General features: G+C 37.0%; 1 protein-coding gene across 5 annotated transcripts in view; it reads right to left on the bottom strand.

Moving 5' to 3' along the window:
- Positions 1–27,087, bottom strand: part of OLFM3 (olfactomedin 3) — a 70,298-nt gene that overhangs the window by 17,951 nt on the left and 25,260 nt on the right. The window contains exons 1-3 of one of the 5 annotated variants that reach the window (XM_059821744.1): positions 7,182–7,314; positions 2,722–2,731; positions 2,411–2,546 (exon numbers count right to left, since the gene is read on the bottom strand). In XM_059821744.1, the coding sequence (XP_059677727.1) occupies positions 2,411–2,546; positions 2,722–2,731; positions 7,182–7,314 (279 nt within the window). Of the gene's footprint in view, positions 1–2,410; positions 2,558–2,721; positions 2,732–7,144; positions 7,315–27,087 lie in introns of those variants that run through there. The other 4 variants (XM_059821741.1, XM_059821742.1, XM_059821743.1 and 1 more) reach the window with 4 other exon arrangements.

Genomic DNA, 27,087 nt, shown 5'->3' with positions numbered 1-27,087 from the left:
GGCTGGATATTAGGAAAAAGTTCTTTACTGAGAGAGTAGTGAAACATTGGAATAGGCTGCCCAGGGAGGTGGTAGAGTCACCCTCCCTGGAGATATTCAAGGAGCGTGTGGATGTGGCATTGTGGCATGTAGCTTGATGGACATGGTGCTGTGTGGTGTTGGGTGGGTTGTGGCTTGTTGTTGTTGTGTGGTGGGTTTTGGTTGCTTTTTTTTTTTTTTCTTCCAGGTTGGACTTGATGATCTTACAGGTCTTTTCCAACCATAGTGATTCTGTGATTCTGAGATATGGAGATTTTGCTTAGTAGAAGAGCATGATTTTGTATTGCTAGTGGGTATTTGTATAATAATTCAGTATAAGGAATTTATGAGACTATCCAGAGATAAGCTGGGGTGTGCCCATCATTGAATAGGTGTTTGCTCATGATTTTGTAAGTAGATATAAAATTAGAAATTGTATCCAATTGCCTCATTGGTAGAAAATCACATTTTTTTTACAGATGAGAAGTAGTGAATGTTCAGGTAATCTTTGTAGAGCAAGCAACTTTGGTAGCTATAGCGAGCACTTTTACCACAATGAGGCAAGAATAACTGTCATCTAGAGTAAATGATACATTTTTTTTTTTAACAGTAGCTGTTACAAAAGCAATGCTTTTGCTAGTCATAAAAATGACACATTTTGCAAGTGCAGTTATTCTATTTCAATAAGTGTTTTGTTTTCCCAAAACACAAAAAAAGTAAACTGCTGTAAATGTATTAGGCATCACATTGAAGTTTTGGCTCAAGCAAAAAAAAAAAAAAAATCTGCCTTCCTAATAAAAGACAGACCCAGCAGTATTCCTGTTGTTCGCAAGAGTATGTGTATGCAATGTTTGAACTGATATTCATGTTTGAAACTAAATATATTGTGACCTATAGAATGTGTGGATTCAGGAAATACTCTTAAAAACTCTTAAAAATAGTACACATTAGTTATTGCATAGTTGCCATTAGCAGTTCCTAGAAAATATTTTTAATGAAAAAATCTAATGTTTCTTTTTCCTTTGCTTTCTAATTGTTGAAAGCAGGCAAATAAAGTCCTTCACATCTTGGAAGAACTGTGAGTGTTTCCATTTGGCAGAAGTTGCATTCATATAGAGGCTCTACTTCAATGAGTGTGCATGGACTTAGTGAAGTAATAATATGACTTTAAAACCCCATAATTACCACAGTACTAAGAAAATCATAAGAAAATAACTTTTAAAGACTGATGATTTAGGTTCTTTTCTGTGGCAGCTCAGAGAATAGCTGTTGAGATGTTAACACCTCTCCAGCACCCACCCCAAATGAAAGGAAGATTCCCCCCCCGCCCCTTAATATTTTAATGTTTGGGAAATACGCTAAAGCCAGAAGCTCTGGGAACTGAAGTCGTCTTCTGTAAGTAAACAGGCAGCATGAGGGGAGGTAGCTCCTCCTCTGTGTGTTGGTTCATCAATGGTCCTCTCCCTGCATCTCACGCTATGGGCTCTGTCACAACCTGAAACTAAGTCCACGCTGAAGTTCATGGAGACTTAAGGAGGGAAAAATCTGTGGGGATCTGGCACTATATTAGCACTGGAGTGATTTTTCTATAGCTAGAAAATTGTATGCTAGAAAATGTATTTTATGTTGCTTTCTGCTGCTCTTCAAACACTCTCCCAGGCCTCAGGTTCTGTACCACTAGCTGTGATACAGTAACTTTAACCTTGGTTACTTATACAGGGAATGCAGAACAATAGTTCGCTTTCATTGTTGCAGCATTTTTTCAGTTGTTGATGCAAAGTAACACTTCATTGGTTTTACTACATATACAATAGTGGATAATACTGGAAATAAGAATTGGGTTGTTTGGGGAAAATTTGCACCATTAGAGAATGAATAAATAGTAGTATTTGAGGAAAGAACAAATGAAAGAAAATTACAACTGTTTCTCTTCAGTACAGTCAGCTTTGCAGGTGCTGTCCTGTCTATATCTCAGTGTTTGTTGATAAGAGACAAAGAATGACCTTCAAGAGTCTCATATGATTGAAGCAGAAGCTGTAGTTTAAATCCCACAGTTACTAGCTAGTTTGAGGTGGGATTTGTAACTGGTTTTACACAGAAAAATCAGTCTTGTCTGCGTGTAAGGTAAGGAAGCATTTTGGAAGGAGTGAACAAGAGAGAAGATGCAACTTCACTTTGCTAGATAAGTGGCTTGGGTTGGGAAAGGTGTGATACAAGGAAAATAGACAAACAATGATCAGTGGTGAGAACACAGGTAGGGGATATACCCTGAAGAAATATTTTCATTAAATAACTCTTCAGTACTCCATTATGTATTAAACTTAGAGGGAAAGGAGTGGATTTCCATGGGAAGTTTGGTGATCAAAAGGCAGAATTTGTTGGGAAGACTTACCTTTTCTAGCAGTTGTCTGAGTTGCCTGCTTTTGGCATCTCTTGAACATAGGTTTTGTTCAGGTGCGACAACAGTGCAAATGCAACGGCCATCGGGATCCTGGGCTGAGCTATAAACTTGCCACCCCTCCTTGGGGCTAATCTGAGTCTGTAAGAGAATAATCAAAATAAAAGGAATGGAACTGATTTTTTTGTTGTTTGAAAAACCACTCAGAATATGTTTGTTTGCAGTGAGGTTTCTCCTAGTCAACACTCATTACTCTCTTAACTAATTAGTTTGGTGGTTTAGCACAGTTTTGTCCTATCTCACACTTTTGTAATACTTCTCTAGAAGTGTCCAGCATGCGTTATTTCCTGAGTGGATGAGAACAGTTTTCTGCTTGTGATTCAGCTCAAGCTAGTTGATTTAATTCTTTGCAAAGGGCTGTTGCAGTTTTTCATCAGCAGAGAACAAACGTGTCCTTTCAGCCTGAATGACTTTTACTTTAGACTAATGGAAACAACAAAGACAGAAAAGAACAAACATAAAACCCCAAAGAGAGAGCACAGTGTATGTGACTCACGCGCTGGGAATTGGCTCAGAAGTGGTTCGGGTTGTGGGTTAGCAAGTTTGCTCTTAAAGATGCAGCACGCAGAAAACTGTTCTCCATTAACTTCTACTGCACATACACCAAAGGGAAGACAAGCTTGCTACAGGGTAGTACTGAAAAGCGTCTGGTTAGTTTAGGTGAATGGGGGTCATGGCAAGCATGGCACAGTGCAATTAAGACATTGCAAATCCTGGACAGAATAATTTCTGTTCTTTTTTACAGCAACCACCACCACCAAGAAAGAAAAGCAAAAAATCATGTTTGCTTGCAGAGCAGGCTAACGCTGCACTGCATTTAAAGTTTGTGTGATGCCTTGTGAGACTAGGTATCTATTTAATGGGATGTATAGAAATACACAGCATAAGAATGAGAGAAAGTAATATAATTAGATGATTGAAAAGATTCAGGTGTTGGAATTAACATTAATGGACACAAGAAGTAATTATTTTACTTTTTAATCTGTAATTTAAAGTTAATATTATGCATTATTCTTTTCTAATAATACAGTATTGAGTACTGAATTTTATAGTACAGATGCTATTGAAGTAATTTTGGTCTGGGCGCAGTTGGAATCAATTACTAGTTATAATATAAAATTGTACTCAGTGTCAGCACAGAGAGTTATTTTTGAAACTGGCAAGCTTTGATATTGATGCTTTACTGGCAGCTTAGTGGAGAGTAAGTTGCAGAGTTCCTCACCTCAGAAGAGGTGCAATATCTCTCTAGACTGAGGTCTCAGAAGAGCACAGACTTTTCACAACAATGACTCTTCTGAAGAAGTCATTGAAGATAGCAGTGACCTCCTCTACTGCAGAGTTAATTGAAAAATCAAAATTGTATTGTTGCCCTGTTTTGCAAGGAAAAATAAAGTGTGATAATGTAGATGACTGTAAAAAGAGGACAGCTGAACTTGCCTTAGGGTTTGCTGGAAAGGCATATCCAGAGTTCAGTGCTAAACTGTACTGTGTTCTCATTGCCTTAATTTTTAGGGCAAAGGGAATCTAATTTAAGACATTGAGAACAATAAAAATGAAGCAAAATTACATTTGCAGAGACAATTTAAATTGGTTTTGGGCAGCTATTAAAATTGCGAGCTTGAACAAGTGAAGCCCATCAAGGCTGGTAACTCTTGTGAAGTGTGAGCTGTTTTCACTCCAGTAGTTTCCATGATTCTCCGTAGAACTTATGCCCAGACAGTGTTGTCATGTGAGAGCAAGGAAACTGAATTTTTGTTGAAGTTCAGAAACATGTTCAGGAACCTAGAGTTTGTGATTATAATTCCTTTAGGACAGGATTACTTAATATGATTTTATGAAAAAATTGTGGTATTTGAGCCTTATACCTGCTACATTTAGATTAGTAGCAACTGGCTTTACTGCATGCAAGGAAGTTTTCTACACTGAAGAATGTACGAGATACCAGGATCACGCAGTCTGTAGTAAAGCCATTATAATCCAGCTGTGTTATCAAAGGTACTTATATATTCTAGCGATGTCATAAGTGTGTCTCTTGGCTTTATCTAAGGATAAAAAACTTTATTGATTAACTTAGCAAATATTTTCTTACGGCGTCTAACATATGGCTTGATTTAAAAAAGTAACTGCTATTTGGGAAAATACTTCTCACAGTGAAAGACTATCAGGCCCAATATGAGCGCATCATTATTGACTGCCTGTGCATAAATAAGTGCTCAAATAGTAATCCTACAATTTAGGCTACAGTTCTTTGCGGTATTCTGTGGTTCCCTGTATTTGGGCCATTAGGGTTCCTTCATTAATTAGGATGGGTAATACGAGCGATCATAGAGAAAACCAAGCATGTGTGTCTAGGCACGCTTTGCTTTTTTTTTTTTTACTCTTATTTTTTTAGTTTGATATTTAATCCCTGCCTCAAGCAGAAACTGCTGTGCTGTGGCAGGGAAGGAGCTAGAAGGCATCAAAACCTTACAGAAGCTACTGAATCGACTCTTCAAATGTAGGCTTACTGCTGACAGGCCTTAGTAAACAAACAAGAAAAGAAATAACGAGTAGAGAACAGCAACAATAATAAATCATGATAGTTCTTGAAAAACTGGGGAAAACAGAGGAATCCCTACAAAGACAATGTTAATCATTGCCCTGGCAGGCTGCTGTGCTACAGACTCACTTCGCTTACCTGCAAAAGATTTATTTTTTCACTTGCATTTTTATATATTCTGATAAAACTGTGATAGTTACCTCTATTGTTACTAGTGACAGGGCAAATGGCAGTGCATATACTTAATATGGTTACTTAAATATAAACAGTATTTTTCAGTTTGTCTTGCAATTTCAATCCTGGGACTGTAACAGAGCTTGAAAAGAGGAGGCCCTTTCCCCGACCCCACCTCCTTGTACAGTTCTTCCAGCTGAAGGGAGGAAATGGAGAGGGTTTTTTTTTCCTGTTACAATATACACAATTTATAAGCTGTGTTATGTGCTAAGAGAGAGCTTCTGGAGAAGTGCATGTGCTGCACTGTTCACTGGAATAGCTGCCAGTGGATAACTCTTGATGGCAGTTAAAAACCAGCCAGTGATGACCTCGGTATTACTGAGCACCAGGGACATAAAGGCTCTTGGCCAACATCTAAAGTTTAGAAAAAGGTAGCAGATTTGGGGTGCTTGGTTTTGTGCAAAAAGAACCCCACATGACTGAAGTTCATATTTTTTTACTTGGCAGTTGTTGCCAAGCTCAGATAATCAGGTTTTTATGATTGTGTCCCCACCTCTACAGGCACTCCTGCTACCCCTCTTGAAACACAAAATGTGCATGTAACTCCAACTCAGTGAGTGCAAAAAGCATTATTGAAATAATACTTAGGAGGCATTTGTATCAGCGGTGCTCTGTTGTAGCCAAGGGAAGTATGACAATTTACAGTACTTGGAATCTGAGCATGTTTATATATATAAATGTGTGTGTGTGTATAAATAGATGTATATATATGTGTTACAATAACCAGTGTACATCTCATAGTTTCTCAGTTGCAACTTTAAACATGGATTTAAATGTGATAAGGAACTTTATTACTTGTAATATCATATTGCCACAAGAACTAGCAATATATATTGTAGTTCAATGAGCACGAGTTACATTTAAGGAAAATAAAATACTTTTCCTTGTCTTCTCACTTTCTTGCTGCTCTAAAACACAACAGAATTCTTTCTTACATCATTTAATTAATTTTAAAGTAGTAATATTAATAATAGAGTCTAAATGCAGTTATTTTCTGAGGTAATGTTTTTCCTGTATGCGTATATTCAATTAATTAAATGTTGATTAGTAAATGCATCATTTTTAGTTACAACTAAAAAACTAAGTTCCAAGCATAGTGAACTACTGTACAAATAGTTAAATTTACATTTTACATAACAGACTATTATGTAAACATCTGATTGCAGTTACACAAAAAGATACAGAGAAGAGTGGTTTTACTAAACATTTAGGAAAATGGTGTTCTAGTTTAATTTATGAATACCAGTATAGTGTTCCCAATTGTCCAATTAAAGTATTACTTTAATTTTTAGGCTTCTCATGAGTAGTTAATCACAGCTTTTCTGTAGGTCTTCGTTAACAGAGGCTGCTGTATATGAGCATCAATTATACAAAGTGATATTTGTGTCATTTGTATTATTCCCATATCAGCCTTTCTAAAATTCTGGTACCAAACCTCCTAGTACCAATTTTATTTTGTTTCTAATAGCTATTTATTTGCTTAACTGTACTCCGATAAAGAAAAATAGGAAAGAATCAGACCCCTTGCATATTATAGTGAATAGCTAATATAGAACATTAATCAGACAAAAAGAAACCTATTGCCAGATATTTTTTCTTAACAATGCAATACATTTTTTCCGATGTTTACTGCTCCAGAAAAAAGTCTAGACAAATGACATGACATTGCTGTACTATTTTTAGCATTTCACACTCAAGATGAAGACATTTGTTCTTAAATATTTAAGGATGCTGTTTTAAATTTTTTCCTTTCATAGTAAGACCACAACATGCTCACCAATGTGCAATTTTATGATGCCCAAAGAGAAGCATGCATTGATGATAGGAAGATTAGTAGCTTAAGAGTTTTACAAAGAGGCAACAAACTAAAGCTTTTGCTGGCACTTAAATTCTACTTCAGCATTAAGATGGCTTGCAATACATCACAGCTACTTACTAGAGTATCTGAAGTGGTTATTCTGGTGGTATTTAGTCCTACCAGAGATGGGAGAGTTTGGGACATCCAGTTAGAGATCATTGCCATGGTACTAAGAACAGCACCAAGCTTCAGCAGTGGAGGACTCATTGCTGTGGAGCTAATGAGTTTTCATAGTGACTGATTATCATCCCAGTGCAGGCTGGCAGTGAGAGGCGTGACTGCAGCACACAGCAGCTACAGCATGAAAGGAGATCCAGCTACCCAGATTTAATCATCCATTAAAAACACTCACATCCTTATTTGCCCTCGGTCCTTCTGCTCTTACTAACAAATACTTATGACTATCTTATGCTGACCACTAAATAAGCAGTCCTTTCTATGCTAATAATCCTTGCAGCTTCCAGGGGGAGATGGCATGGGTGAATTACCTCTTTATAGGTGCTAGCGAGTCAATTAGCACTTAATTAGTTCAGTCCTAGCAGAATGGTATGTGTTCCTGTCTGTAATGCAAAAGCCCAATCACAAACACGAATAATGCCCCACTTCCCATCACTGCTTTGGTAGAAATATGCTCAGGTCTATTTCTAAACATGATACTAGTCTAAGCAGATGGGGAAGGAGGACAACTGTCAGCCTGCCCATGGAAAGACAAAAACTGTTATTCTCAAACCATTCTGAACCTTCCTTGATTTGTTGATCTCACATAAATTACAAACATCGGTGACTTTATAATTTGCACAGCTTGTTATTAAGATATTTATTGTCCATAAAAGAACATTGAAGCCATAAAGATTCACGTTTCTCAGAGTTCTTATTAGTTTACAAGGTTTTATACCGAGAGTTACTGCGTTACATCCAGGGCTGGCAGACTCAGAATGTCTTCATAGCTGTTTGGATGGGAACAGAAGACAAATTGTGGGTTGCTCATGTAGCATTTTGAGGCTTCTTTTGGCTCTAATCTGCTGCGAAATCTATTGTTCTTTAGTGCTGTAGAATGATCTCCAGGTTCAGTAGCAATTTATCTTTTTCATAAATTTAGCAAGCATAGGAAAAAAGAGTGTAGAAATCATTATGCTGTTGAGGTAGTTTTACTTACTTTTTTAGAATTATTTTAAAGAGAAGAAATGCTGAGCAAGGATTTCTAACAGCAGTTATTTTAGAAAGAACTTGCTTAAAAGTTTGCAGAGAGATAGACTACTGTCTTTTTCCCAGAGGCAGCTATGGACTTTGTTTTTGAATTTGCTTCCAAAAGACTGTATTTTTCTTAAGGAATTTTGGTGTTTTGTGTGAAGAAAACCTGTAGTGAAACTGAAGGTATGCATTTTTATAGGAGTGTGTGATCATGAAAACATTTATTGAAGTTACTAAAACCCTGCAAACAGTTTTTCAGATTCTCAGAGCTCATACACCAAATTCAGGCTAGACTCTTCCAGCATTCATTTAGCATTATTTCAATAAATCTCTGAAGTTTAATGAAGACACATGGAGAATTAATTTTTTAAAAAGAAATACACATTGAGAGCTGTTATATAATCTGATAAGGAGTCTTCCAGCAATAGAATACAGAAAGAAATTCTGTACATCTAAGTATTAAATGTTTTCTGGGAGTTACACAGTAAGGAGAGCTGTGAAATATTTCAAATACTCAAAAAAACTAATTCACTGAAGAGATGCACTTGAAAACAGTGAAAGAATATGAGTTGTTTGCTTATATACAGATTCTGCACAGAAAAATAAGCTTTTAGCTAGTTTCTCTGTATATATAGACATTGCAGTAAAGACCTAAATATGAAAACGATAATCAATTAAATACTAAACATGTTGTAGTTTTATTTACCTGTAGTGTGTTGAATGCACACACTTGTTTGCATGCATTTTGGTTTATGTCACATACTTTATCTAACTGGTATCACAGCTCCTGGGACAAAATAACAGGCAAGGGCTATTTTCTCCAGAGAACTTGGATTGCTTTCAAAATATGAACTGATAGTTGATGATGCTAACGTCTGAATAAGAAAACACAATTTTTTTGCTCAGTTCCAAAAAAAGTATCCCAGTAAAAAAAATGTTGCACTGGATCAGTTTCCTTGATCATTTAGCTCTTTTCTCTAGCAATGGCCAGTAGTGGATGCTTAAAAGGGTGTAAGAAGAGAACAAACATATAGTAATACTTTTCTTGGTGTAACCTGCCAGCAAGCTGTGGTACTTACTGGGCCAGAGGTTATAGCTTTGTGTTCAACAGTCTGTCATGATGGTTTCTTCCACGAATTTCTCAAGTGACTTTTTAACTCATCTGTACTTTCAGGAGGCACAACATCCACTGGCATGAAGTTCACAGTTTGTTTATGTCTTGTGTGAAAAACATACTAGTAGTAAGTCATTATTAGACTGCAAATTTGAGAAATGCTGTGTTCAATCCAAATCTGCAATTTTCCATTGAAAACCTTTTTTTTTTTTAATTTATAACCTTCACCTACTTCCAACAACCAGAATTACTTTCAGCTACTTAATAGAAAAAAACCCCTTCATCGATGCATTTGGATACTGCAAATATGGGAATCAAGCCCATGAAACAACTCAGTTTTGTTAAATCTCATAACACTATTGATACCTTTTGAGAGCTAGTGGGGACTCTACTTTCTGTTGTTCTATTGACTCCTAAGGAGTCAATAGCAGCATTAGGTTTCATAGGTCAGCTTTTGTAGTGGTGTCTGTGCTTACCCTCTGGGGTCTGTTCTAGGGCCTTGGCCTCCTGCTTCTCTGGTGTAAGCAACTGCTGCAATACACTGGTTTCAGCCAGGCATCTGGGTTTCCTTACCGTGAAACCCAGAGTGCAAAGATGGCTGGTATGTGTCGTATTTCAGGCTAGTATGGGCTTGTGGTGGTATGGGAATGTGCTGCTGGATCCAGAGCTTCAGAAGCACTCCTGCATTTCACAGTTCTATAATGTCAGCTATTTTACTCAGCATATTTTCTGTATTTCAGAAGATAAATTTCATAATAGCTTGGATTGTGTGATGGTGGCCATTATGTATATTTCTCTGAAGACAGAGACCCTGTGGTGAGACACTCTTGATATGGTGTCTTGAGACTGAGGTCAGTCAGGAATTACCTCACCATGATGAAAGACATAGAGAGTGGAGGTGTTTGAGTCTTTGAAACAGAGTTTGTGTTTCTGTGGAGATAGGCTCAAAATTGTCCACTGAACAGATGTGCATATTGAACTGGCCAGAATGGCATCAAGAGTCAGGCTGTTTGCTGAACTGTTGCACTTCATTGGCAATTAATTGCTTTCCTGAGTAACTCCATTGATTACTTCCAGTATGGATTAGGTAACATTTAGCGGTGTTGCATAATTTCCTAGTTTTATTGGCTTCTTCTGAAGTACCTCAGCATCCTCTGTAGACCTAACACAAAAAAGATTGTCATTCACCAGTTTTATCACCTTTTTTGTTCCTGTCTTTCAAAAGTTTAATAAGCACATTAATTCCCCCAGTTCCAACACATTTCCTTGAAGTCATGATAGATTTTTTTTTTTATACCACATGGAGATGCAGCTGTTAATATTTTTGGTTTTCTTCCCTTAAACATTTTCTGTTCCACAAAAGAACATAATCTGTCCCCTCCTGACTCCTTTAACACTGGACAAAATACATTCAAAAGACAATAAAAGGCTTTTCTGAAGTCCAGATGAATAATTACTGCTGATTATCCTTAAACCAGTGTATTGTAAACTCCTGCAAAGAACATTGTTTGGTTTTTATGATTATTTCTAGCAGATAACATGCTGCTTGGATCCTGTTATAGATAATTCATTAATGTAGTTTAGAACTTTATTTTCTTCCAACTAGTTTACCTGCTAAAGAGAAAACCTGCTGAAGTGTGATCTGTGGTATCACTGCCAGATACATCTTTAAAGAGCATAGCAGGAGATAATCCTCTAGTACTCTTGGCTTGTTATGTAATTTAAAATTACCATATAGTTGGTATCTGGATTCCCCATGGTGCTGAAGTTAGATCCCCTATAACTGCATAACGGCTTTAGAGCATATTTGCACTGCAGTGCAGGGATGATGGCAGGTTGTAGACGTATATGCGAGTCTTCTAATGCAGCCCTGGCCCAGGGACTGACAGTAGTGTAGCTTACGCCAGAAAGCTGCAAAACTGTTCTTCTAGGACTGTAAGTATGTATGTGGCAGCTGTGTTCTATACTGCTGCAAATTTAATGCTAAACTTGGGTTTGTTTACATAGGCTATACCTTCCCCCTACACAGGGACATTACTTGTTCAGTGTAATAGTTAATATTCTAAGTGTCTAATATTCCTCATTTCATGCACCCATTTGTCAAATAGTTGCTTCAGAGTAGTATTGTGAGAGAAGACATATGTGGGAACAGAGGCATAGTCTCTGAAAAGGTTTCTTTCCTGAACAGTGGAAGTACTCAGTGGAACTATATTTTGTTTGTGTTCTTATCAGAACTGTAGAAATGTCCAAAAAACCTCTCTGTTAAGGAACTAAAACTTTAAAATAATTTTAGGTGTATTTTGCCATAAATACCTGGGTAAATTAAAAAATGACAAGCAAATAGTAGAAGATTTTTGTGAGAAACATTTCTGAAATCACATATACAAAGACCTTACCAGAAACCACAGAATAACCAAAGAGTTACTCTCATCTCGTTAAGAAGTAGAAACAAAAGCTTATGATTTGTGTTTTATTTCCACTCTGTGTTTTTTTTTTTAAAAAGGTGCAATTTCACATTTCTAGTGTATAATAAACTGCTATGAAGTAGTTTTCTGAACAACAAGAGCTAGAAAACAACAACAGTTCTAAAATCTGAACATGATTCTTTATTACCCTGAAATTTCTCCTGGTATGATAGCTGCTTCTTTTTATAGCTAATTTGTCTTAAAGTCAGTAAAAGCTAAAATATTTATACAGAATGACTACTGATGCCATATTTTGATCTTACTTAAAAGTATGTGAATCTGTAACAATTTCAGTGTTGTTAGCAGAGTTACTGTATACCCATTCTGTAATATTCAATTAATTTATTATAAATTATTAAGGGTGTTAAAGGTATTATTAAGGTATTCTATGAATGGTCTTATTTATTTTTAGTACATAAGAAGTTGGAGGCTCTTCTAGTTTCTGATATTTACTTTCACTTGGAGATCCTGTTACATTTTGATATGGGTTGAATAAAGTCTGATGTAAATGAGAATACAGCCCAACGTTACGTTATCACAACTGAGGTATGATAATATCTCTACTATAAAAAGTAATTAATGTCAGTATTGGGAATATCAACACAGCAAACGTCCTGAGAGTCAGCAACATGTGAACACACATACACACAAATGAATGAAAAATGTCTAATTACCTCCTAAGAGGAAAACAAACAGTGATTGTAAGAAAGAGGAAATGGTGAAGTTCAGCAGCAGTCACTTAACCCTGATGTTAGCTTATTTAATGTATGTAAAAAAAAAATAAAATCAAAGTTACCTCATTCCTAAATATTTCTTACGATTCATGGTGGACATGGGTAAATGCTGTAAAGGCTTTGCCTAAAACCTTGCATTTTATGCAGATACAGATCAAAGTGATTGCATACTTGTTGCTCAGCTGTCTTAAATAGCTTCCTTTGAAGCAGAGCAATGTCAGGAATCTTAAATCTCAGTAAGTTTGTACTTTGATAGGTTAGGTTTAGAAAGTAAGCTCATGCATAAAAGTCAAAGCTTCCCTTATAGTGTTGTTCTATAGTGTATAGAGTTCTTTTTCTTCATGTGATATATTCTAGTGGTGACACAATAGTACATTGATTTAAAAAATGTATGTCAGTACGTTAGTCATGTTCCTGAGCATTATTATTTATTCACATAAGGTTAATGCATGTATAAAGCAAAGTTCTCAGAATTTGATAGCAATTAAAATTCATAGAGCTCAGGTGGACTGAGCAAGTACATCTTTGCCCTTTCAGTTCAGTTCCAATTATTTGAATTTAAAAACACTGAGAAAACATTAGCTTCTTCATCTAACTCTATGTTTTTGTTCAACAAAAACCTCTGACTTTGCAGTGTTACCTGTGAGTAGTAATATCTGGGTACTTTGTAAAAGCAGATTGAGAGGTATGTGCCCTTTAGAGAATATTCTTTCACCAGCTCATCTGTGCATACACAGTGACATTCTTCAGTCAGGCATCTCCACTGATAATAAAAATATTGAGCAAGGGATTTTTAAAGTCTGTCGTCCATTACATGCTTCTATACTAATGCTGTTGAGGTGACTTTCTTTCTGAAGTGCTCTTAGCTATCTGCTTGTTCATTTTGCAGGCTCCAGGGAGCTTCATTTGAGTGAAGGAAGACATTCTTCTTAGCATTTTCATGTTTTTTTCCTACCTGTTCTCTTGTGTTCTGGTGGTAGCAGTTCCCAAGTGTACAGAGTAACAAAGTAGTGTGTCTACAGTAGGCTTAGTTCATGACAAGAATTGCCTGAAACTAGAAGGAGGCTGGGCAGGGTGCTTTGCAGTTAATTGAAACAGCCAGGAAGAAAAATGGTGTGCTGGTTTTGGCTGGGATAGAGTTACTTTTCTTCATAGTCACTAGTACGGGGCTGTGTTTTGGATTTGTGCTGGAAACAGTGTTGATAACACAGGGATGTTTTTGTTATTGCTGAGCAGTGCTTACACAGAGTCAAGGCCTTTTCTGCTTCTCACCCCACCCCACCAGTGAGTAGGCTGGGGGGCACAAGGAGTTGGGAGGGAAATCACCCTTTTCTGTTCTGTCCTCTTTATTTCTCTGGGTGATCAAGGTTATTTGTGCTTACTCAAAAAGCTTCTGTTCTAAAATATAAAGAAATATCTATTTAGCAGGGAATGACTAATGATTGTGCAGAGTGTCCTTTTCCCTTCAACAGAAGCTGGGAATCTGCATGCTTTTGGAGGATCCTGGGATCCCTCCTCTTGCTATGAACATCCACAGAATGGCAGCGTGCAATGTTGGATGGTTCTGCATCTGGAATTGTTTGGGCATTGCACAGTACTGCAGTTTCAATGTTCTTTTGAGAACTTGTAGGGACCGGATATAAGGATTTATGCATAATTCCTCCTGGAGTAATCCTCGTGCTTAAAGTTTTTAACCGTGTGTAATTTTGTCTTTTTTTCCATCCTCAAAATACATACTATTCTGTTGAGTGCAGGTGAGTTGGCTTTCACTGAGGATAAATTTAAAAAGAAACTTGGTTCTTCTAAGATGTCTAGATGCTGAAATTCACTATGAAGTTAGATCATATATAATCCCAGAGTAGAGCTTGAGCCATGAAAATCAGTGAATTATGTTGTAATTTAATAAAATAAGTGGTTTCAGCTGGCTCTGACTGCAACTAGGTGTCAGAAAACAGAGACATAAGATACTTAGAACAAAAGTCCATTCAGACTCTGTGAAAATGGCCAGTATAATGGAACCTTACTCTGGTTCATGCATGCTTACAGCTTTTGGCAGTCAGTGGTTACAGACCCCTAAACTGGAGGTTGCCTGTGGACTGTCATTTTTAATAGCCACAGGTAAATTTCTTCAGTCCCTTTTTAAAATCTCCTTGAATCTTTGTGAGTGTTAAAAAGACAGAAATGAAGAAATCAGAAAAGGTTTGTAAAATAAAATTCCCTGTAAAATGGGGAATTTTGGCTTTGGGAAAAGACTAATGGGCTATGTCTGTACTTACAAATACAACAGGGTTGGGGCATGGGATTGGACACTGGCCCATAGCAAACAATACTGTTGTTAACACACTCCCTGATTACCTTTTCCTTTTATGCCTGAGCGTGATTCAGAGTTAGATGGTTTGGACATGGATGCAGCATTTCAGGAGGGGAAGAGAGTAGTTTTGGTGTGTGGAAAGGAGCTGTGCCTCTTGGTCAAGAGAGCAGCTCATCTCCTTTTTATTTAGTAGGATGATTGTATTCACATTTGTCTAAATGCCGTCTTTGGAACTGAGAGCAAAGGATCCATCTACTGTTACTTGAATTCTGCTGTATTCTGACAAACAGGTCTTTGTAAGTTCTTCGTAAATTAACAGTTTTGCATTACAGAAGCACTTGGCTTTATCCTCCTTTTATTTCCTGATGCAGATAGTTGTCAAGACTCAGTAAACTGACTTAATGAAAAAGTGAAATGGGGAGGGTTATCCTATTGACTTGCCCATCATCCCACCATGTGTCATACATTCTTTTGGCAAGTCTCTTCTCAAACTGTCATGTCATACTGATTCCCTCTGCTAACATAACCCTGTCATATCCTCTATAAGGTTGGAATAGGGAAAATTCCTCAGAAGTCTAAACTAGTGCTTACTTCCAGTAGTCTGGCACCCCAAAGGCTGCAGTACATTTAGACACTAGCCAAAAATTTATAGGTTTAACAAGCATGGCATTGCATAATGGTATTTAAAGGCTGTAGCATCTTCCTGTTAGGATTTTCTAACAGTCGTAGTAACAACATTTCCCTTCTGAGATATGAAGATCTCTTTTAGTAGGCAGAAAGAGCGAGAAAGAAAATTCTGTGGCTGTTCAGAAAGCACTGCATGTGTTTCCTGCAAAATCCTCAAAAAAAAAAAAAAGATTTTGTGAATGTGTTTCATTGCGAGCAAATCTAATTTTAGTGTATACTGTTTCTCAGCGTCATTCTGGAAGGACTAGTTTACTTTTAAACAGGGATGAATGCATACAAGGAGTATAAGTGAATATTGAGAAAATTCCCCAGGTGATCTTTCCTGCAAGATAGAAGTGTTAACCTGAATGCTGTGGCCAAATTCCAGTAGTTAGCTATGTTCTGTCTAGCAAAATGCTTCCTGCAGTTTCCATTGGATACTGTAATCTGTTCTAAATGCTGTATAGTGCTTGGAATACAGTTAAACAGGTGCTGTGTTTCACCTTAGAGATGGCTGCATTTCAGTAGTGGGTAAAATAGTCCATGTATGTGCCACAAAGCATGCTCTGAGATCGAAGATGCTATAGAATATTTTTATATTTAAGTAAGGGTCTAGAAAGCAAACACTTGTTATTTTGTAAGGCTGTAACAACCCTGAAAGTTTCTGATTCGAATAATGCTGAGAAGATATTTATTTAGAAATGTATCAGAATTGTATTACTTGCAGAAAAATAATGCCTGGTATCTTATAGACCTCATTGAAATGATAATGTATTATTTTTCTAGCTGCCTTTTTTATTTCCTATTTATATTTTATAGCACAGAAATAGAAGTTTTAAAACATATTTCACTTTGAAGGATTCACTTGCTCATTTTTATGAAGCTTGTCCTTTACCCTGGGGATTTTTTTGGGTTTTTTTCTTACTGAGATTATCAATACAGGTGGAAAGGCTCTGGGTGCTGGGTCCATCCTCGTGAGGGATGGGTGCTGCCCTCTGCAAGGCTGCTGAGGGCTGGAATGCTAATAAGAACCGAAGCTTTTCATGGGTGAGGAATTTGTGTGTCATGTTTGAAGGTCCAAGGTTCTGTTCCTGGCCCCTAGTGAGCGAAAAGAGAAATTTATTAAATTGGTGCTGTTGTCTGAAGATATTACTTAGAAATGCACTTCTGTAAGGCACAGCAGCGAACAAAACCAAATGTGAGTATTAAAAAACACGGATCTGTCCCAGATGTTGTGAAGATCAGTGTTCTTACCTCTCATGTGGTAACACTGGCTTGTACAAATAAATAAACAAACCACTAAATGTGGTTTAATCTTGGCTACCATTTTCCTGAAATGACAAAACACCAGTTTTTAAAGTTTTGATATGGATGATTGATATTTCTGCATATGGGTGAGAAGCAAGATTGTAAAAGCTCGTTTGAACACGAAAAGTTTGAAGTAACTTTGTAAAAGTAATAGAAGAAAGGAAGAGAAAGCTGCAGGGAGGAAGATAGAGGGGAAAAAAATGGAGATGTTAAGTACTGAGACATACTTAGTGGTGAGGTATTAGGGATTGCTGCCTCTTTGCTCCTAAATTGGCACTTGTATAGAACAAAAGACACCTAGAAGACAGACAATCCAAAACACCTTTTTATAAATTCAGTATTTATGCATGGGACAGTGGCAGTCATGCTATTGTCCCCATCCTCAGCATGGTCATTCTGTCACTTCAGGAATACCGCTTGCTGTGTGAGGGTTGATAGACTTCCTTGAGAATTAACAAAATCCCGAACTGGTTAATATTCTTCGTATTGGAAGTTGCCTCTATTTTGGGACAAAAATGGTTGCTGTAGTTCATACAGCTTACGATTTTCCAGGATCCCAGGCTCAGCAAAAGTGTTGGACAACCACAGATATCTGCATTGTTTTGAAAGAAGTAATTTGTATTCCAACTTTTTCCTCCGTTTCTACCAGCAGTTTGCTTTAGGTGTGATTGACATACCACTTTCCAGAGTTTCAGTATTCTTAATGTTAGTGTAATGATCAGAAAAATCCATATATGCAATAGTTAGCAACTCAGGAGAGGCTGTGTTCTTTTGATTAGAAAGGAGTGATATATATTGGAAGTCCTCGTAAAATTAGGCACAGAAAATTGTGAGCCAATGTAAACACTGAGATAGATGCAGAATATTTCTTCAAACTTGTAGAAAATAAAAACTGGAGAGATAGTCTAAACAACTATGTTCATAATGTAACTGTGGCTTGTATGGTCATACTTGTAGGTTAATAATGTCAATGCTTGTGATTCTTCACCCTGTAATATGTTATCTCCCCCTCCTCCCCTACCATGTGTCTCTAAAACAGGCATTGAATCCTATTCTCTGAGTTAGAAAGCTGTGGTCTCGGACTGAGTGATTTTTCAGTTATTACAGAACGTTATTGCAGCACTTAAGGAGATGGTAGAAAATGGCTGGGCTTTGTGTTGCTTTGCAGTCATGCAGTGGAATGTCTGATACTACAGGCTATGGCAGTGAAAGAGAACAAAGCTTTTGCAGCACAGTAAGCAGTTCTGATATCGAACTGATCAATGACCTATCTCACACAAAAGGCTCACATCTGAGCTCCCAAATGCAAAGCATTCTAAAAAAATAACTGGGGACACATCATGTTACATTACACTCATTCTTTTAGAGTCACATTTTATGACCAAAGGAAACAAGGTCATTCCCGACTTAGATGACTGGAATTTTGCAGTTTTGTGGGGCTCAGTGAGCTGACAACTGAGGAGTATAAATGATGAAGACTCAGTTGATACCACATCTGAAGCTGTCTGTTTACTGACACTCTCCATACAGTCTGTAACCTATATTTTTAAAATGTGTTTTCAGCAGTTTAAGGCTATTTCTTTATCATCTCCAGCACTTAATCCTTGTGTGCAGTCATAATCCTCTGTTTACAATATTAAAATTAAAAACTGTAGAGATGGCTGTTATCTCACAGGAGAAAAATATGAAATGTGTGAGGAGTGGACATCGATGAATAGCTTAGAAGCCAAGATTTCATTTCCAGAGAAAAAGGTTTCTGTCCACAAACAGTTCAGTGCAGACATTTCTCTAGCTTGAACTAGGGAGAATTCACCAATTAAGAATCACAAAGGCAGTGAGTCTTTAAAGGACTGCTTAGCAACGTGATTGTGAAGAATAAAATTCACAGGCAAGGCTGGTGAAGTTTTACATAAGCTTTTGGATCTAATTAATACAAAAGGGCCAAGATTTTGGTTAATGAAGACATTTACATAACTTTCAAGATTTGATATTAATTTTACAGGGAGATTTAACTAACTCATTAGCAAATGACAGAGAAATTTAATAAAAGATTTCTACTAAATTGTGTCATTTGTTTCTGCAGCTTGGCTAACAGCGATGCAGAAAGTGCAGAACTATATGCACAAGGGCAAAAAAATAACTTTGGACACAAAATTTGTGCTGGAGCTCCTGAAAGATCCAAAACCCCAGAAAGATAATTTAAAAAACATGCACAAACTCATCTCAAGGATCACAAAACAAGAAAAGGAAATTTCAGTTCAAACTACTGTAAAGATTGTGAGGGTAAGACCCCCTAATATCAAACAATACACAGCATTTTGAAGGCAAAATCACTATATTCTTCAGGTCTGTTGAAACCTGAATGTCTGCAGAGGAAAAGTTTTAATTATTTTCTGCGATATACCATATCTGGCAGCCAAAAGGGCCAACTGTGTCCTGGGGTGCATCAAGCACAGTATAGCTAGCTGGTGAGGGAGGTGATTGTCCCACGCTACACTGCATTGGTGCAGCCCCACCTCGAGTACTTTGTGCAGTTCTGGGCTCCTCAGTATAAGAAGGGCATCAAACTATTAGAGTGTGTCCAGAGGAGGATGACCAAGATGGTGAAAGGCCTCGAGGGCAAGACTTACAAGGAGCAGCTGAGGTCACTTGGCTCGTTCAGCTTGGAGAAGAGAAGGTTGAGGGGTGCCCTCATCGCAGTCTACAACTTCCTCAAGGGGGGCAGCGGAGGGGGAGGTGCGGATCTCCTCTCTCCGGTGACCAGGGATAGGGCATGAGGAAATGGAATGAAGCTGCGTCAGGGGAAGTTCAGACTGGACATGAGGAAAAGGTTCTTCACTGTGAGGGTGGTCGGTCACTGGAACAGGCTCCCCAGGGAAGTCGTCGTGGCACCAAGTCTGCCAAGAGTTCAAGGAGCATCTGGATGATGCCCTTGTCATATGGTTTAGTTTTAGGTAGTCCTGCGAGGAGCAGGGAGTTGGACTCGATCCTTATAGGTCCCTTCCAACTTGAGATATTCTATGATCTTAAAATGGAGATGACTAAACTACAGCCAATTACACAGTTCACCTGAGATGCTTATTTGGACTTCATGAAAGCTAAAGTTCTGGACTATCTGCTATGCCCTTTTCTGTAATTTAAAAGGAAAAAAAAAAAAACCAGTCGTATAACAGTATAGAATATAGTATTCAAGATCCAGGCACATAAATACCATTCATATATCCGTCCTTCATACACTGAAAGTAACTGAGAATATTGATACTTTAGTAGTCAACAGAGAAAAACTGTGAAATTGTGTTGTCATTATCGCTGGAGCTAAAGGTGAACTTCTTTAATCACGGGAAAGTATTTTGCTGTATGATTTCTGAGAACCATCATTTAGTATCATGAGTCACAATAATGTATTTCATAAACAAACAAAGCGTCATAATTTTGGTCTTCATAGTGAGTAGAAACACTTTCATTTTCACCTGGAAACCCAGTATGCCTTTGTTAATAAAACCATCAGAGACGCGATGTGTGCTCTATGTGACATATTGCTTAAAGGGGTGAAACTATTTTTCAGGATCTTGATAGCAAGAGAGAGGTAGGAAATGCTGTAAAAAAGTAGAGCTTACATTTTCAAACATATCTTGGGAGGAGAAATTTATGAAGTATTTAATATTTCCAACAAACTCCATGTGAAAAAAATCTGGCTGCTTTTCTCTCCTTTCAAAATCTTAATCCAGCTTGAGAACACTGGAGGTAGTGCCTCAGAAATGAACTATCTTTTTCAACTTTTATCCTGAGCTGAGGGGTTATATTTTTTGAATCATATTTGAATCACTCATTCCTGTCAAAATGTCCCATAGAGAAATTATTCAAGAACACAATGAAATACATATTCTTTTCAGGCACTTCTAAATATAAGGAGGTTGATGATTGCTGGTAGACTTAAAATATTTAGTATTTGAAATTTAATAAAATTATCATGCGTTTCCTTTCATTATTTGAAACCTAATAAAATTACCTGCAAGTTGCAGGCAAGGTGCTCTTCCTGTTAAGGGGTATGACTTGCCATTCTGCTGATTAAGAGGTGTAATGCAGAAATAATTATGACTATACCATTCTTTTCTGTATTTTACAGCCATCTGTCCCAACCAAGTGAAAATTATGTTCTGAGGTTTTCTGTCTTGCATTAGTGTGTTCCTAGCCAAGGTTCAGATCTCCTGGCATTGAATATATTACCAACTACACATCGACTTTTTAAAAGCACCAAGAGGTTAAACCATAAAAGTAAAAACTATTAACATGAAACTGGAACAAAATGGATACATCTTAGTCAATTTGTCAAAGCATTGGTAGTCTTAAGGCAATTAAATAGCAATAAGAAAGCACTAAGGTCCATCACTGTTAGCCTTGGAAATCAGTTTAAAATTTATAACTAGAATAGAATGATTTAATATCTGTGTAAAAAGAGACGGTTTGACAGAAATAGGAAGATACTGAAGAAAATATCACAGAGTTAAAAAATGGAAAGCTGAAGAAACAGCATTTCACATATACTACTTTTTTATTGACTTTTCCCTTTTGATGGACTAACAAATTATTGTTTATTTGTTTTCTTATAAATATAACACATAGTTAATCTGTCACAAATAAGGAGGAAAGTGATTCCAGATGGAACCCACCTCAGCCAGTGCTTAGGGAAAATATTTGTCTTTTTTTGGGCCAGATGGGATGCCATAGGGCTATTTGCAAGAATTAGGTGGGTTTTTTTCTTTAATGTAACGTATAATGCCGGGGAAAAAAAAAAAGGTGAAAATACATTCTCTAGCTTGAAAACATGGTTGCTGAAGGGAAATGCTTGCTGCCTGTGTTCTTGTTTCTCATAAGCTTTCTTGCAGTCAAAGAGGAAGGAAAGGGTCAAAGGAGCAAGGAAAATAGAAATATTAATGCATGACTTCAGCAGTGTGCGTTCAGTAATAACTAGAAAACTTGCCTAATGGATAGACAGTAACAGATAATTTTAAAGACATTGGCTTTGTCAATAGCAACAAAACCGATAAACCAATAATTAGCTTGTTGCTGCTTTTTTCCTATTTTAGACTGTTTAGGAAACAGACTTCTGCAGATTTTAACTCTGATGCAAAGGATGACCACTTGAGGCTGAAGACTGTTAATAATACTTTTCTAAATTATCTCCGTTGGGAGCTCTTTTTCTTTTGCTACCACATGCACGTTTTACAGATAATACAAGCCATTTCCTGAAGGGCACTTCAACAGAACCCAGCTTGAATTTATACCATGTTTTCCTGGAAGAATTTAAGTGAAGTCTTAAAGTGCTAAATTTTAGTGCTGGAGTAACTTAATTGAATGACAGTCAGTTTGCAAATGGTTTTTGCACATTATAGTCAAATAATCAAAATCAGTTTAAAGGCAAATCTTGACTCGCATGATGTGCACAAGAGGTGTATCACAATTCTTTTGGTTTGGATAGATTACCTTTGCTCACGTTGTTAAGCTCTCCTCTGGACTGTGAGATTTTTGTTTCATTGTTCAGTGTATTAGGGATGCAAATGAATTATTTCATGAGTTAAAGGAAAACTCAGTAGATAAAGTTAGTGACACGCACATTTTTTCATCTGTAGTATGATGAATTAATATTCTGATGAATTTAAAATACTGAACTTATCAGTGGAGATTTTGTTAAATGACTTTGATGCAAAAAGAAACTTTTTGGAATGCTTCCTTTTAATCAATTGTTAATATGTTAAAGAGACAAGTCCCTAGGTTGCAAATGACTTTTTGATCCACAAGAAGCTAGTCAATCAAGTCACTTTACATAAATTCAATGGCTTATTAGTAACATGAATGGATATTTTGGGCTGAACAACAAATTCTCATTTCAAAGGGTTTAGAATAAATAGTAGCTTAGACACTTTAATTCTTTTGAAAAAATTGATAGAGACTTGAGAAAATACTTACTTTGTTGTTTAACAGGGTACTGGATATAGCTATACTCTAAGAGCAAAACAGCCTATGGCAATGATCTAGACCCTGGAAAAGCAGACTACAAAAACACACTTAACTGGGGACATTCAAGCAATCTTGGTTTATCCTGAAATCTAACAGAATGTTTTGCTGCTGGCGGTCTTTCATGTTTATTTATTGTTAAGATACATGCCTGAGCTGTACAGAAGAAGCTGTTTGCAGTTCTTGTGTGTTTTTGATTCTTCGGAACTCATGTTTATGGTTTCTTAAGCAATATAAATTGCCAAATTTTTCCCTTAGCAAACCATTTTCTCTAACTGTATCATTTGGTTTAATGAATGATATGACCTCTTCCTAAAAATCTTGCACGGCTTATGTGTATACGAATGTAGAACACTCCCTTAACATGCATTAGTTTTCTGTGCTACAGTTTGCTTTCTGGGTTTAGAACAATTGATGTCAGAATCAGATTCCCAGATCTGCATCTCTTTTCAGAAGAACTCTGTAATCTGGCTCCAGATTTTCCATCTTTCCTTGTAGGGTCAAATACTTTCCTAGAAGTTGTAGCTTGAGGGTACCTGTATTAAGAAATTGAGGTATCAGACTGTAGGCTTAGATTTACTAAAGTCCAGGCCTTCCTAGTATGGACTTTCCTAGTAGTTCCTTGAGGGTGTGATTAATTGCCTATAAATAAATTTTGGACTGTGCAGTATGTTTAGAACAGATAGCAAAACACAAAGCAGTATCCCAAGCAGTGTTCCTTGATGACTTTCATTCCTGCTATGAATTCCCAGATGTATGGGAAATGTCATGTCTATAAATCCCTTGAGCTGATTAGCAGCCCCAGAGACAAACAGCATATATTAGATTTGTAAATATTTCTTTCAAAATGTAAAAAGATATCATATATAAATGAGCTGTGAGTGTGATGCTATCCTTTCTCAATGCATATCGTTAACTTTAAACACACAGGAAATTAAATGGACGTAAAGGTAAGGCCCAGGCAAACTGCTTCAAGTGGTTTAAAGTAACAATGGCTTGATCATAAGTACAGAAGAAAGGATGACGGACTCCTGGAGCCTTGAATTGGAGTACTTCTCTCAAGCCTGAAATGTGGGATCATAGACAGTTCTACCCTGAACACATCAGAGCAAGGAGGCAGAGTGGAGGAGATAGGAAAAGACTGTTTTTCATAGAAGATGAGAAATGTCAGCTTTTACCTCATTTGCACTGTGCTCTAGAAATAAAGCTGGAAAGCTGAGGTTGAATGTATAAAGGTTACAAATACCATCTAGATATAAACACCATTTATTGCTTTTACTTTTCCTCTTTGCACTTTGGCCCTTGGAGGAATTTGTGTTTAATTCAGAAGATATTATTCTTGTGTTGCTGCAAGTTTATGTTGTCCTGGACTTGGCAGGGGTGCTAGAATCTCATGAAACCGGTATGGGAATGAAGGTTGGGAATCAGGAGGTGCAAGAGATTCATGACAAGAATGGTAAAATCTCTTGCTTTGACTCAAAAGTGAGGTATTAGAAGTCAGATACATTAAGGAGGGAGCAAATGGAGTCTCTAGTGCAGCTTGCTTGGCAGTCAAAAGAATGTCATTATAATAGCTTTTTAGTGGGGTGGAAATATCCAATTTCCCCAAAGACCAATCTGGCTTAGCAATGCAGACTTTCTGACTTCATATTCTAATGCTTACTTCACAAGATGCCTCATTTCTCCTTATGTAATGAATTGGAAACAGCATTGTTTCAGAGCACAAAATGCAAGTACTGCTCCATTAGACAAAACAATTCTCCATGAAATTACCAAATAGAAAAAGAGAGAAAAGTCACCCTACAGTCTATATGTGAAAAAATTCAAATTTTAAATATTAGATACCAGTAGAGAAGATAATCAAACATATTACCATCTGGAGAAAGTAGTGTGGCTGAGATGACCGCACAGACCCTTTAAAAATGAAATAGAAACTTGAAGGGCTGACAGTTGGGAATATCAGTATCTTGGTAAAGAAAAGCACCCCTGAAGGAGAATACGGTTTATCAGATGTTGAAGGACAGATGATAAATTCCATGGTACTTAAAGACGTTACTTATGCCAAAGGCATATGAACTGCAATGTAGCTATAACATAGTATACTGTTTTATGTGTTATGAATATAACCATTAGGATAAAAGCCTTCCAGCATTCTATACAGACCATTATGTTACTGCACAAAGTCAGTCTTTAGTAATTATGAAGAATGTAAGGCAATTCACAGTCTATATTCATCCTGTAATTTAAGCCTTCTGGGTTGGGAAACAGTTGTCTGCAATCTATTGTAAAAGAGGAAAAAAGCAAAAATACTACATAGGCTAATTCTTACAAGATTAAATGAGAAAGTGGGGAAGAAGAAGGAAAATAGAATTATACAAATAAAAATAACAGATTAAAATAGAAGGAAATGTATGCAGTAACAGAATAACCTGAGATTTAATGGATAATTCTGTCTCTATTAGACCTAGGGGCAATCAAAGTAAAGAAACAAGAGAGGCAGTGGGTGTTCGGGCTTACAACAATCAGTCTGGAACATTATTATAGAAAGCTGAATGAGGTAATATTATTTATTCCTTATTCTATAGTGACCGTTTTTAATAAGATTTTTTCCTCAGTCTAGTATGGTGTTCCTACTAGCTAATATGCTAACAATCTACCAAAAGAAAACTACTGCAGCTGGAAATTGAGCTCTTCCACAGGGAGAATGAAACAAAAGGCTGACTTAATTCAGGAAATTTCTGGTTTCTGTTAGGATGCTTTGGGACTCTCTAGCTGTCCTGCGCTGGCTGAGAAAAGATGTCTCAGCATGAAGAGATCTCTGGGTTATATGACTCTCTTGCTCACTGTCTTCCTGGACCTCTGAGACAATCACTTGTTGGCATCATAGGCTTCAGTCAGCTCTGATTTATGTTATGATGAGCTGGTTCTCCTGGCAACACCACGACTGCAGTACTGCAAGTGATTTATGATCAGGTTAGCCCTTCTCCTCTTGTCTTTTACTGGATACGTGTCAGCAGTTCCTGAAAAATGAACCTGTAATCTTTAGGAAATTGCAGCAGAAATGCCAGGCTCTAGTACTGAGATACACTTTTAAAGGAAAAGGACTGGTGTCTTACTGTTTTTTCTGGGTTGTTTATCAACAGTAAAGGAGTGTGCACGTATCACTAAAAAATCTTGTATACAGTGGTGCTTTTTGATGGCTTTTATTCCATGCATGAATTAATCACACTATCCAAGTCTGATTTAGTTTTACTGAAACACAAGGGAGTGTACATATGAATAAAAATTCCTATGACTAGTAGCCAGTGAAATGTCTTTCATTCCAATATACAACTGGAGAGAATTTCCTGCTACAAGTTGACTATTTAATCAATGAAATTATGAAAGAAAACCTCTTATTTCACCTTATGGAACCACTGATTGTTTTTTCAGCACTTATTTTTTCCTGCTTATGATACAGATTCATGGATATCCTGTAATTAAAGGAATATGCATAAGAATGCAAACATGGGTTCTGCCACTGCTCTTGAAGTATTATATAAATTACTGGTTACTCACAGGAATTGAAAACAACACTTGGAATTCAGGAAACTGTACTGCACCTTTTTAAAGAGTTTTGTAAAATATAATATGAATTTCTGAAATGTGTCATCATTTCTATCAATTAGTATGTTGGTATTTGTAACGTTACATGATCAAATATCATCGACTTCAAAGATATTTAATTGTGTTTTAGTGGGTTTCTGAAATTGGAGCATTGAGGTAAACCTTTCCAGGCAAATGTGTCCTGTCCTGAGCAAAAGAGAAGAGCCACTTGTAGAGGACAGTGACACCCACACTTTCTGACCAAGACCTTGCACAGTGCTGTAGGAGGGAGGATGCATCAGTGAGAATGGCTGAGGTTGTTTTAATACAAGTAACATTTGATCAGTTGAAATATAAATACTCTAAGAAACTTTTCTGGGAAACAGAGGGAAAGTCACTGCTTTGTACTATGTATTTTAAAACTACTTTTATAATTGAGGCAACAGTAACAAAGAAATTAATGAACTGGAAGTGACTTAAAGCCTAAAGGGAATGTAAGGCATGCCAGTTATGTTCAGAATAACATTCTTGAACTTCAGGCCACACATAATTTATGACACTTTTCACAGCACTGACTTGATCACTTTTTTC

This window comes from Gavia stellata, chromosome 10, assembly GCF_030936135.1.
Source record: "Gavia stellata isolate bGavSte3 chromosome 10, bGavSte3.hap2, whole genome shotgun sequence".
Lineage (NCBI taxonomy): Eukaryota > Metazoa > Chordata > Aves > Gaviiformes > Gaviidae > Gavia > Gavia stellata.
This window is presented reverse-complemented; position numbering and strand designations above follow the sequence as displayed.